The 12755-nt window shown below is 44.7% G+C and overlaps 1 protein-coding gene across 3 annotated transcripts in view; it reads right to left on the bottom strand.

Moving 5' to 3' along the window:
* Sh3rf1 (SH3 domain containing ring finger 1) overlaps positions 1-12755 on the bottom strand; it is a 158075-nt gene that overhangs the window by 44383 nt on the left and 100937 nt on the right. For all 3 annotated transcript variants that reach the window (XM_050161831.1, XM_050161830.1, XM_050161832.1), the window contains exons 3-4: positions 11114-11389; positions 10049-10144 (exon numbers count right to left, since the gene is read on the bottom strand). In XM_050161831.1, the coding sequence (XP_050017788.1) occupies positions 10049-10144; positions 11114-11389 (372 nt within the window). The remainder of the gene's footprint in view (positions 1-10048; positions 10145-11113; positions 11390-12755) is intronic.

The following is a 12755-nucleotide window of genomic DNA, read 5'->3' as shown; positions in this document are numbered from 1 at the left end:
GAGTCTGTGTGGCCTGGCCACCTCTCGGCTCAGCTCCAGTCCCTTGAAAGCTCTTAGGAGAAAGAGCCGAAGGGAGCTGTCCGCCAAAGGCTACCTCTGGCCTCCTGAACTACCACGACCTCCCTAAGTCTATAGTTCTGAAGCTCCCTGGGCTCTAAGAAACCCTAAGGACAAGGAACACTCATGTAAACAACAGTGACGACAAACCTCACTAGAGCCTGCCACGGAAAGGGGGTTTACGGAATACCTGATGCCCCTCAAGTGGGAGGCCTGAAGATCAGTGAGCAACTCCAAATTTGTCAAACTGGCTTTCACTTCTATTGGGCCTTCATGCCATTGAAAACCTCATGAAGGAGGTTCTCTCAGAGAAAAAAATCATCGGGAGAGCCTTGAATGTGGGTTAGCCTAGGCTGCGCCCTCTGTCCTCACTGCCTGAGCCATCCCGAGTCACTACTTACTGTCCCGACTTCAGTCTGCTTAGCTGTACTAAGGTGGTATCACCCCTGAGTCCCTCACACAGGAGTGAGTATGGTCTAACATGTTTTGCAGCCTGTAAAATCCAGTCCAAATAAGTATTGTTCTAATGACTCAGAGCCCGTGTTTACAATTCACTTACCCTGGCCTCAGGCAAGTCACTTTCTCTGGATGTGCCTCCAACATCTCTTACATAACACGAAGTCAGATTTAATGAACTGTAAAGTTCTATTTCTAAGGACACCTTCCCTCACCCCAAACGCAAATGTCCCCCCAGAATACTCAAGAGGCAGATCTCTGGCTCAGGTCCAGAGCCCCTGGGCCATGAGTGACCAGACTCAGAGCAAACGGAGAACTGAATTCCTTCTGTCAGTGTGGGTTTTCTTGTTGCTGTTGAGTGACTGTATATGCCAAGCACAGAACTGGGGAGGACAGCTTACTGGGCGGGAGAGAACAACACACCTCTCTGACTCATGAGGACAGAGGACTTGGGAAATGGAACAGGTTCCTGACATGAGCGCGAGAAGATACATGTTTACACGTCTACAGAGCACGGGCAGGTGAGTCAATGAAGGCCGGGCAGATGAACGCTGTATGATGGACACCTCAGTGACCCAGGGAGGCCTCATGAGCCTTTCAAGAACAACCTTTGAGCATCATTGGCTGACTTTCTGTTTAGAAAACAAAACCTAGAGAGTACGCTTTAAGAAAATCTCCTGAGTCTGGACCTGACCAAGCAATTATAACAAAACCATTTGCTGGTCAAGCAAGGAAGTCAGCTGGGGGTCACGCTTGGGTGGTCTCTGCTTTTATGGAGGGCGAAGGGGAAAACAGCAGCTATAGGAAGAAAACTACAAGGCACGCAGGATTGCCTGCTAACCAAAAGACATTGCTGTGTGTTCCAAGACAGCCACCAAACCAACGCCCCGGAAATGAAAAGGGCAATGATCCTAAAGGAGATTAGGAATAGTGGTAGATGTTATTCAGGGAAAAGAAAAAGGCTAAGAAAAGGAGTCTGTGACAGCCAAGATGGCGATTTCAGGCCCAGAGGGGTCAAGAACTAACTACAGAGACAAAGACAGTGAGGTAAGTGGACCTTTTGAGCATTATGGTGGGGGGAAAGTAAGAGCTAGAAGCTGAAGTGAGTGTAACCGTGTAACACTCGGGAGAGCCAAACCAGATCATGTTCTCACACTAAGCGGGGAACCAAGGGAAAGAAGGTAAGCGCACGCACTGCAGAAAAGATAAATGAAGTGATCAGATTCCTCGAGGATGAAAAGCCTGGGGAAGACAGCAAATCCGCAGCAGGAGAAGCAGCTCACGGTCAAACCACAGAAGAGCTCCCAGACAGATGCAAGCACCACCCCAAAGCCCAGTCAGGACTCAGGAGCTGCCGGTACTCACTAAACCTGAAGCAATGCATCCACAGCGAATCACCGTGCTGGGAAGAGAGACCCGCCCACAACTTGAAGACTGAGATCAGCTGATGTCTGTGCCCTATAGGAACTGGTAAGACATACGGTCTATATGTGTTTCTATTTTATACACACATCATAAATCAGAAACACCTATTAACTAGGAGGATACGTTCCAACAATGCATTTTATTTTCCAGAACCTCATTACCAGACAAGGGAACACAACAGAGGAAATACGTATCTCCCTAGAGGGAAAGAGCATGGAATTGTCATTACAGTCTAAGTAACATTTAGTCAATGAGAAATGACACGCAGACAGAAATTCCACAGCAACATGTTCTCAGCTAATAAACCAGCGAGCAGGCCGTTCTCCCTACCCCAGGTTCCTCCAGCGTGAGGATGAGGAGATGGACAGAGAACTGAGGGTGGCGAGCACCGAAACAGCGCCTTCATCTAGGTCTCCTCCGCGCTCAGAGATGCTCTGCACAGCCTGTGTACCCAGGATGTGCACTGACAGGAGGTTTGCATTATAAAAACTACCACTGCTCTACAACACCTAGGGAAAACCTTTTCTGGAACACTCTACTGTACTACAGAGATTTTTCTCCCAATGACTGCACCATCAGAATGGTTCTGTTCAAGCCATCTGTACACAACACATCTATACACAAGGGTTCTGCTCAACCCATTTATACACAAGTGCCCAGAAGAGCATAAAGAATCCACGTAGGCCTCCTTTATATGAGATCAAACTGAACCTACTTTTGCTTAAGAAACCCTTAATTACCAGCAACACTTAGGATGCATACGACATTATAACAAATCTATTTTTTTAAAAAAAATAAAGCTAACACATATCAAAATATTATGGCTTTGACTGATTTGTAATTTCTCTCTAACAAAGGCAACCTCAGATTTTGAAATTGAGTAATTAATCATTGTGAAAAATGAACCTCTTACATGCTGGAACTTAGAATGGTTTCGTGTTTTTGTGAAAAGCAAAAACCTGCATGCACAAAAGCAAAGTGGACGGTGGTTTTGCGAACCATTAGGAAGGCTAGTTACCACATGTCCTCTGAAGCGAGGCAGGCAAGAGCCTAGGGCAGGTTAGGGAGCCGTCACTTGGCAACTACTCAAAACAAGACACTTGTCTAAAAGTGGTAAAAATAAATACGTTGTAGCCTACCCATTATTTCTTATGTAGTTTAAAAAAACATTGGTTATTGGCAATACAATGACATGGAGAGAGACAAAACAATCTAATATCATAAAAACATAATGAAGAAAAAAGGAGGGGTATTTATTTAGCTTTCTATGTGATGTACTTAGGCTTATTTCTTCTCCATGTTTTCTAGATTATGATCATATTATAGGAGTAAAATATTTAGAATATTCTGCATGTGACTGCATCCTCAGAGGAATCAGGAAGAGTGAATCACTGCACACATCACAAGAGCCTGAGCCCACATCAGGCCTGTAGGGATGGTGCAAAGTTGGTACTACGGAAGTCACACAAGGACAGGGATGCTTGGTTTGGGTTTCATAGGATACATCTTGTTAAATCGGAAAGAGAGGCTTCCTAAGATCTACCCCAATCTACTGGGATCTTGAAGAAAGGGTGGTTTTCTATAAGGACATGCAAAGAAACATTACAGATGTACAAGCCAGCGGTTCCAAAGTGTGATGCTTGGCTCGTGTCCTTGTCCCTGCAAGGGAATGGCCCAGATGAAAAGTCTGGGGATCCTTTGGGGAAACACGGTGGCTATTAATAATATTAGATAATAATATTTGATCGTCATCTCAAGGCTCTGATTAAAGGTCGCCAGGGGATGTGCACTTGCATTGTCCTATTAAACTGCCCGGGGTACTGCAAACTGTCCATCCATGCAGTCAGAACTCAAACCACACTAACCGATCTCTGGACTCTCCACTCCCTGGATGCTCTCCTGACAGGAAACGCTTAAATTAGAGGACAGACTGCTGAATAATGACAGATGGAGCATGAACTTCCCTGCAAGGCCTCCTTACCAAACCTAAGCAAGTCCCTTGCTCACCACATCGACTAAGGAACTGTCTGTGGAGCTTACAGAACACTGACTGCTCTTGACTGTGCTACAGGAATCAGTGCCCATTTTCCCTTCATCCTTGTGGCAGAAATAAAAGCAGCGCCTACCTGTGTGAGGCCGCCATCTTACCATGCCATGGGATGTGGCCATGATGCCCATGGGAAAACAAGCTCCCCAGAAGCACACCCAAGGTACCCAGTCAGTCAGAATGAAGAAGAAAGGGTGGTGCTTAAGAACACAGTAATTCTCCCTCCGTGATTTCTCACGCGTATCCCGAAATTTCACTTATTAAAAATAAACTGTCTTCAAAATCACAATAGAAACTTGGACGCTAATCAATACGGTAATTCTCCTCCCAACTTTCTAACTAAATTCCCCTAAACTTCTTTTTATCAACATTGATTATGGTTTTTCATTTTAAAGGGGAAAAACATCAAAAATATACATGAGAGAAAATCTTTTCATATACTTCAATCAACTCTTTGATGATTAGATTAAAGACTATTATTGTGCCCTTCTGCTGTTATTATTCTCTAGAGAGAGGTTTAACAACATAAATCATAATAAAGTCAACAATGCCGTTCTTAGCTCTATGAGATCACCTTGACAGCTTCAAACTCTGCACTCAAGCTCCACTTCCTACCTGAGAAACAAGAGCAACACTGTAGACTGTACAGTACCAAGGGAGATGTTAGGAGTCCCACTCTAAAGCCTTGCATGCTAAAGCCAGCTTATTTGACTTCTCATTGGTATGCTGCGGCCTCAAGACTTATCCCTTTGAACTACAGTTTCACAACCTTCTGCTAACATTTCTCCAACGCTACCCTCTACCGGCAATTTTTTTCCCCTCTATTACAATTAGGAGTTCCAGATTTAATCTAGCATATAATTATTACTATTTTAGCCTGGGAAAATTCTAAAGGAGTTATTACTTGGCTTATATTTATTTTTTATTTTGTTTATTGTTTTCAGGGTTTTGTTGCTGTTGTTCTCATCTTATTTATTTGAGACAGGGTCTTGCTAGGAAGCCAACCTGGCCTCAAACCCTTGACCCTCCTGTCTAGACTAGAAGCATATGCCACCACATCTACCCAACTGTCACGCCTACCCAACTACAGCCTAGTTACATAAAACAAAAACAAAAAGTTGGAAAATATCTCACCAAGGAGGGTGGTGTATGGTGGCACATATCTGTGAAGCTAGGACTGAGGCAGGCAGGGGGAATCACTGCAAGTCTGAGGCTAGCTGGGCTATAAAACCAAACAAATGACCTCAGCCAGGTCACACACCTACCCAATGGCTCCTAGGCATGTAACTTCCTAATGTAAGGACAAGATAAACCAGTAACAAAATATTTACCAGGTGGTGAAAGATGAGAGTATCAACTTAAAAAAATTTCAAGCACATAAAAACCTACAAACTACAAAACTCTACAAACCAAGCTTAGAAAGTCTTGTTCTACAGTTTCTTAGATTGCCCATTAATTTATTCAAGCAGTTTTTTCTGAGAGCTTGCCATGAGCAACACTCGAAGCGAACGCTGGGAAACCGCAATAAGCTATATAGTCCACGGCCCGTCACGGAGGCTCCCATTCTGATGGGGTCAGGGAGTCTGGGGGACAGCGGTTAGTCATCATAACAAAAACCTGAAAGACGGCAGGCAGAAGAGGTGCAGCAAGAGAGTAAGAGTGACGATGGCGATTGTGGTCACACACGGGTACCACAAGGGCGCCAGGCTCCGTTCCTAAAGAGCTACAGTTTTGACAAAGAGAAGACATAGAGAATTTACAGGTTGGGCAGCCACTTTCGTCACAGTCTCCGGGTTCCAGATTCCCAGTTTCCCCTTCCACCACACTACTGGTTGAGATAAAGCAAGAAGAGGGGAGTGAGTGTTTTAGGTAAGGTAATGAGGGAGAGTCTGCCAGAGAATTAACAGCTGAGAGGTGCCCAAAGAAGGAACTGTGGCGGCAATGGAGCCGTAAGAACATCTGTCCGCCTAAGTCACTCCTACTCGACGCCATCTGCACAGAAGGAATGGGCATCTTACACTCCCCATGACGAAAACACCAAGTAGCTGAACGACTTCTTATTTGTTTAAAAACTTGGGATGATTGAGACTGCAAACAAATGACTGGTAATCAAAATCAAATGAGAAACTCGATAAAAATGTCTACTTCAATATTCGTCTACAACGTACAGCAACGGCCGAGAGATGCCCCGGATTCCACATTCAGCACCGTCTTCAAGCAAACTTTCTGCTGGCTGAGAATCATGTCGTCCTCGTCCAAATGACTGCTGAACCAAGAGAGTCAGCACGGAATTAATGAGGTGGCTAAAGTTGTTCCGTCTATTTTGCAAGTCAACTGGTACATTTGAACAAAGAGAAATAGGGTACTAATTTCTTCCTTCTGCCTGCAACCGGGCCTTGATACGTATCCTGGCACCGTTTCAAGAATCCCCTAGGTTTCCATAAGAATCTCTTATCCCTAGCTGCTTTCCAGCCAACTCAAGGCAAAGAAGAGTTTGTCCATGTACAACACAACCTACACTGTAGAAGGCGTGGCCAAACAGGGACCTGATAAGAGACTGTCTGGGGTCAGGGGTGTCTTATCAGACTCAAGCAAAAGAATTCTCTCAGTTCTCTCTCTCTCTCTCTCTCTCTCTCTCTCTCTCTCTCTCTCTCTCTCTCTCTCTCTCTCTCATATTTGGCTTTTTCGAGACAGAGTTACTCTGTGGCTTTGGCGCCTGCCCTAGAAATCTCAGGCTGGCCTCGAACTCACAGAGATCTGTCTGCCTCTGCCTCCCAAGTGCTGGGATTAAAAGCATGGCAAGAATTCTCACCATAATTAGACAGGGACTCCAGGGAACTGACAGTGTCTCAGACCCCCAACCTGACCTCAGACTTGGACTTGTGGTCTCCTGCCGCCTCTCCCTGGGTGCCGAGATGACACGTGTACACTGCTGTTAAGTAGTTTTATGCCATGCTGGGGCTCAAACCCAGGTACGCTAGGTAAGCACTCTATCTGTTGAATTTCATCTTCAGTCCTCCAGCCAGTCTTTGATAGGAATGAGGCGGAGGTGAGGGTGTTTGCTTGCAGGACTGTGCAAGGAAAGACATGGTTCTGAGACTCCAAATTCAGTCCTGAGATTACCCCATCATTGCGCATGGTGACAATGGTCATTTATTTGACCATGGCTATACTCTGGCAGACTAAGGATCATATGTCGGTTTATAAGGTTGAAGAAAAATGTTAAGCATGGTGATACACACCTATAAACCCAGCCCTTAGGAGGTTGAAGCAGGCAGATGGTGAGTTCAAAGTCAGCCCGAATTACGCAGTGACTTCAGGTCAGCCTGGGTTACAGAGACAGATCGTCTTCCCACCCCCATCCTTAAAAGAAAACCTACAAGTGAACTTTTGTGGTACAGCTGTGTTTAAAGCGAGCACGCCCTGTGTTCCCAATCTGGCTAAATGGGAAAGGTTTGCAGAGCAAGAGAAAGCATTGTTTAAGGAAAAGCCTCCTTATTTTGTCTGTCTCCTTTGTTTTATCTCATTGGACGCTGTCCTGAGACATTGTCCCTAACGGATTGTGATTGACATCTGCCAACCAGGTGTCACTCAGCCCCAGGTGCTCTGCTCCCGGCTAAGAGCTACAATGTGACAGCTTGACATCAAAGCCTGTTTCCAGACTCCAACAGACAGACGATTTGGTTCATGTCTTACTAGAAAAGTTCTGGTTCAAATAAGGAAAATGTTCATGACTGAGGGGTGGGGGTGGAGCAAGGGATGAAAACCCTTTCCCCCTGTGTAGGAATTTACCTTTACGACTTAAGTCAGAGTAAATAATCCTATGACTCCAATGATTTGTAAGCGACTCTGGCCTCTCTGTGGGTGGATCTTTTTATGCCAATTGAAGGAGTCTACACCTGCCCTATATCACTCCCCCACACACACCAAAAAAAACAACCCAACCCACACAGCACTACCTTTCACGCGTGCCAGACCAAGCATCAGCATGAACGGTGGTAACACCTGACAAGTAAGGGCAGGCTCTTTCCTAAGCTCTGCTTGCACACACTCCTTAGCCTAACTACTCAAATCCCTGGAGGTGCCAGGATTTCCCCACAACCCGTACTTAGGATGTACACAAATAATATACAGAAAGGGTTGCTCGTTAAGGATATGTTTTTTCCTATCTTGCTCTCATGCGGGAGAAAACATCTACACCAAGAGGAGCATTTGCACGTGTGGCCGGCACTTGAGAGCCGCAGCTAGGTGGGGTTACATTCTCACGGACACACAGCAGACACATCGAGGCTTTAGGGAACTCCGGCAACCTCACCGCCTCAGGAAGACACCGAGTGCTGGCTACAGAGACGCAGTTTGCCATTTTAGCCTTCAGACTCCTGACAACACAAACGTCTCAGATGAAAGGATGGCAGGATACGCGATAGTGGGGTTTTTGTTTTGTTTCTACATGCTCAAGATAGACACTTTGATGCTTTCGACAACAGAGCTGCTTTAATTCCCCCAAACAGTCTGAGATCTCTCTCGCCTTTTGGCTTCTGCAGATGCCGGCCTCTCCACCTGGGTGTTCCTTCTGCTTACAGCAAAAGCACTTCCCATCTCTCTCAGGTAACATCTACGTACACATCGCGAGACACCAGCTTCTTTCCAGAAGTCTTCCTTGACCTCAGCAACTCGCAGTGGCTGTTTGGGCTTTGGTGGTTTCACTCATCAAAAGTGCCTTCAATTTTGTTTTCAGCAAGAAATGCTCATTACCAGCTGACCATTCAGGACGGATGATGTAATGGGTGTGTGCTCTGAACTCTACCTTCCCCGTTCACTTTGTGTGTGTGTGTGTCTGCATATGGGTGCACGTGGACCTGTGTCCATATGGAGGCCAGAGACCGGCACTGGGTAGCTCGTCAATTCCTGCCTTGCCTTACAAAGACAGAATCTCTTCCTGAAGCCAGGCTGGCCGCCAGCAAACCCCGAGGCTCCACGATAGCTGGGCTTACAGATGTGCACTGCTGAGCTCACCTCCTTTCAGTGGGTGTTAGGGATCCAGCTCAGCGCCCCCCCCCCCCCCGTGCTTATGCGGCAAGCACTGTGCTGGCTGGACCATCTCTCTGCACGCCCCCGTTGGTTTTTAAATTTGATCTTGTTTAGAATAATGAGTATGCAACTTCTTTAAAAAGATTTCGCTCAGGTTTGATCAAAAGCTTTCTGAACAACGCTAGCCATTGAAAAAGGGTGACTAAGCAGTTCCTGGGGTATGATGGAGAAGGAGCCATTCACTTAGGGAATTTTATCAAAGGGAATCACTATTCTCGGTCTGATGATGTGGCAGACTATGAAAAATGTAAGAAAACAGGGTGGATAAAAAGTGCTTGCCATTGAGAGTAACTCTAGTTTGGTCCCTCGGTCTCACACGGTGCAAAGGAACGGCTTCCCAATGTCCTATTGCTTACACACACACATTAAATAAATAGATGTGATAAAAAAATAGGAGAAATAAATAAACAAGTCAAATGAATATATTAACTTCTCGTGTTTCTTGGGAACTTTACAAATTTCCCGATCCTTCCTCAAGGCAGAAACCAGATCGTATAGGTGATGGACAGTAAGCATATGGTCCCTTATCTATCCCAGGAATGCCTCTAAACATGAGACAAAAAAACACATTTTATGATCTTCAGTAATTGAAGGACACGAGGAAGGAAGTCTTTCTAAATCCAACAACACACCCTTTCAAAGCCACTGCCAAACCACAGTCCCAGAGAACTTAGACAATGATGAGGACACTAAGAGAGACTTACATAGATCTAATCTACATGGGAAGTAGAAAGTAGAAAAAGACAAGATCTCTTGAGTAAATTGGGTGCATGGGGACCTTGGGGGAGGGTTGAAGGAGGGAGGGGAGAGGCGGGGAGGGGAGGAGAGAAAAATGTAGAGCTCAATAAATATCAATTTAAAAAAAGCCACTGCCAGTTCTCTGCGCCACGAGGATCTCTTCATACCTAATCTGCACAATTAAGATTTATTAAGTAAGCTGAATATGATTCAACATTGTACAAATGAGCTTACCTCAACATATGAAATCGGGAATATTCCTATTTTATCTGCCAGCATTCCCTCAGCCCAGTTCTCATCCACTCTGCGGATCACAGTCAGGACGTCATCCTGAAGAAACAACCAATCGTGAGTCTCTCTGACCACATTACACTGACCACCTAATCGGCATTCTAAATAAAGGGACTGAAGTCTTAAGAGTAGGCAAGTAAAAATTCTGTAACATGTCTTTACTACAAAAAAATATAATGTTTTCATCAAGTACACAGGACTACCAATCAACCTAATATCTTTTAAATTTTGTTTTCACATCCCTTGTAGTGGCGGTGGGGAATGAGCGGTAGTGTGCACGTGGGGGGTCAGAGGACAATTTGGGGAAGGTGGCTTTTCCTACCATGTGGATCCCGGTGAGCAAACACTGGTCAGGCTTAGCAATAAGTGCCTTCACCAACTGAGCCATCTCGCCAAGACTTAATGTTCTCTTAGACATCTGTAGAACTGCAAACGTCTACCAAGAGTCCAGGTGCTTCCTTTTAGAGCCCTAAACTGCAACTCGAAGGCCATTTCCCTTAGCATCTCAGATGGACGTCTGTTTAAATTGTCCTCAGGTATGTCTCGCTATAGCTGACATCACTGAAACAAACATCCTACTGCTTCACTTCCCCAAAACACGGCTTTCTGCTTAAAATTCCAAACTGTCTTACCAGTTCGGTATATATATATATTCTTGTATGCTTTTAAGCAAAGAAATTTACATATAATGTAAGAAGTAATGATGCTTTATTTGTTCTCTGGGATTGTACTTTGGCACCCCAGACGCCAAACACACGCCCCCTTTAAAACATGCCCCTTTTTAAAGCGGCTCAGAAAGAAACTGACTCTAAACAGGAGAACGAGGCTACAAAGAACTTCAGCCCAGATTATCCTTCAGAGACGTCCACACACAGAATTCCTTTCCTAGCAGCCTGAAGAGGACTTCCTGGGATCTTTAGGAGCACACCAACAGAGTTCACATAAACTATTTTCTCTTTTGTGTGGGAATACCCACAGAAGCTGAAAGCAATCTCGTGGACACTTTACCTTTGCAAAGGGAAGGCAGTCTTTGTCAGCTTCCTTGTCTTTCACCTCAAAGTCATAAAGTGCTTTGCACTGAGGTGGGGGCTGAGGTAAAGGTTTGATGATCTGCACGAAGTTGGTGGGGAAAAAGCCGTGGACCCCATTGACTTCGCCGTGGTACCAATTCTCATCCACTTGTCTTCGCAAAATAATGATGTCACCTTTGCTGAACTTCAGGTCTCCAGGCTCTTTTCCTTCGTAGTTATATAGCGCTTTGGCACATGGTAACTGAGGTATACCCTTAAAGAAAGAGAGGAATTTCCGTGAGATAGCAGTCAGATAGCATCTCCAAAAAGATGATCACATTTGCGTCTTTAAGTCAAGATCATATCCAGCAGCTTGGCACTTAGAAGAAAACCTTACATAAAAACCTAATTGCATTTACTACGGTACAAATACAAAGAGCATGGTATTTCTGCGTTATTCACAGGATAGCCTCTATGCCTAAATTTAATATAGTGGAGCTTTGGTTTTGTTTGCTTGGGATTATTGTCTAAGTCTCTTTCCTGGTATGAAATTCAAAAATTCATAAAAACCAAACTTAGTTTTTATACCAATGATTTATTCATCAAGATAGATGACACGGTTGGTGAAGAAAAATTTAAACCAAAACCCGATCTATCAGGTTCATGACTTCTCTTAAGCAGAATAGATTTGGGGCAACCATTTTTCTGATGTGGCTCCAGGTCTTAATCTTTTATGAACTTAGTATGTATTTACTAAGATGCCTTTCTATGCTCAACAATGAAACACAGCAGTTAAGACTCTCTCAGAACCTGAGTGTACTAGGTAGCACTCCTTGATACAGCCCAAAGGCACCTGAGAAAGTCTTACTGAACACTTATCTTCATGTGATTGGTTTGCGGGCATCATAGATGACTGTCTTGACTGCTAGAGATGTTGGTCTGCGTGGGTCTGTCCTGATTGTTAAGGTTTGTCTGCGTGGGGCTGTCCTGATTGTTAAGGTTGGTCTGCGTGGGGCTGTCCTGATTGTTAAGGTTTGCCTGCGTGGGTCTGTCCTGATTGTTAAGGTTTGTCTGTGGGGGACTGTCCTGATTGCTAAGAGTTACCACGTTGGATTTTTTTGTCGCTTGTAATTAACATGAATGTCAGCCCACTATGGGCAGCACCATTTCATGAACACACAGTCCTGAGAGGTATGAAAAAGCAACCTAAGGAGGACCCTGGGAGCAAGTCAGTCACTAGTTTTTCCCCATGGTTTCTGCTTCAACTTCTCTTTGACTATTGCCCAGAGTGTAAGCCAAATAAAACCTTGACTTGTTGCTTTTGGCCAGAATTTTTGGCACCACAACAGAAAGAAATCTAGAACACCACCCTCTGAGGCTTTATCATCAACAATTTGAGTCGTGGCTTTTACAGTTGAAGATATTCAGCATGTTCTTCCTGCCTAAATAGAATTGCGAGGCCAAGAAGCGAAGAGATGAGACTTTAAACATTGCAATTTCGTTTTAAAAGGCAAGCTTAAAAAAAAAAAAAGGTATGCACTTTCAAGACAATTTAAACATGGGTTAAATGAATTCAGTATGACACTCCCCAGTGGCTCTTGATGCCCATCCGTGAACATGAGTCAGCACTTGAAGCTTTC

This window comes from Alexandromys fortis, unplaced genomic scaffold (genome assembly GCF_014885135.2).
Source record: "Alexandromys fortis isolate MF-2015 unplaced genomic scaffold, M_Fortis_MF-2015_v1.1 scaffold_137, whole genome shotgun sequence".
Lineage (NCBI taxonomy): Eukaryota > Metazoa > Chordata > Mammalia > Rodentia > Cricetidae > Alexandromys > Alexandromys fortis.
The sequence above is the reverse complement of the archived record's forward strand: the minus strand, read 5'-3'. Positions and strand labels throughout refer to the sequence as shown.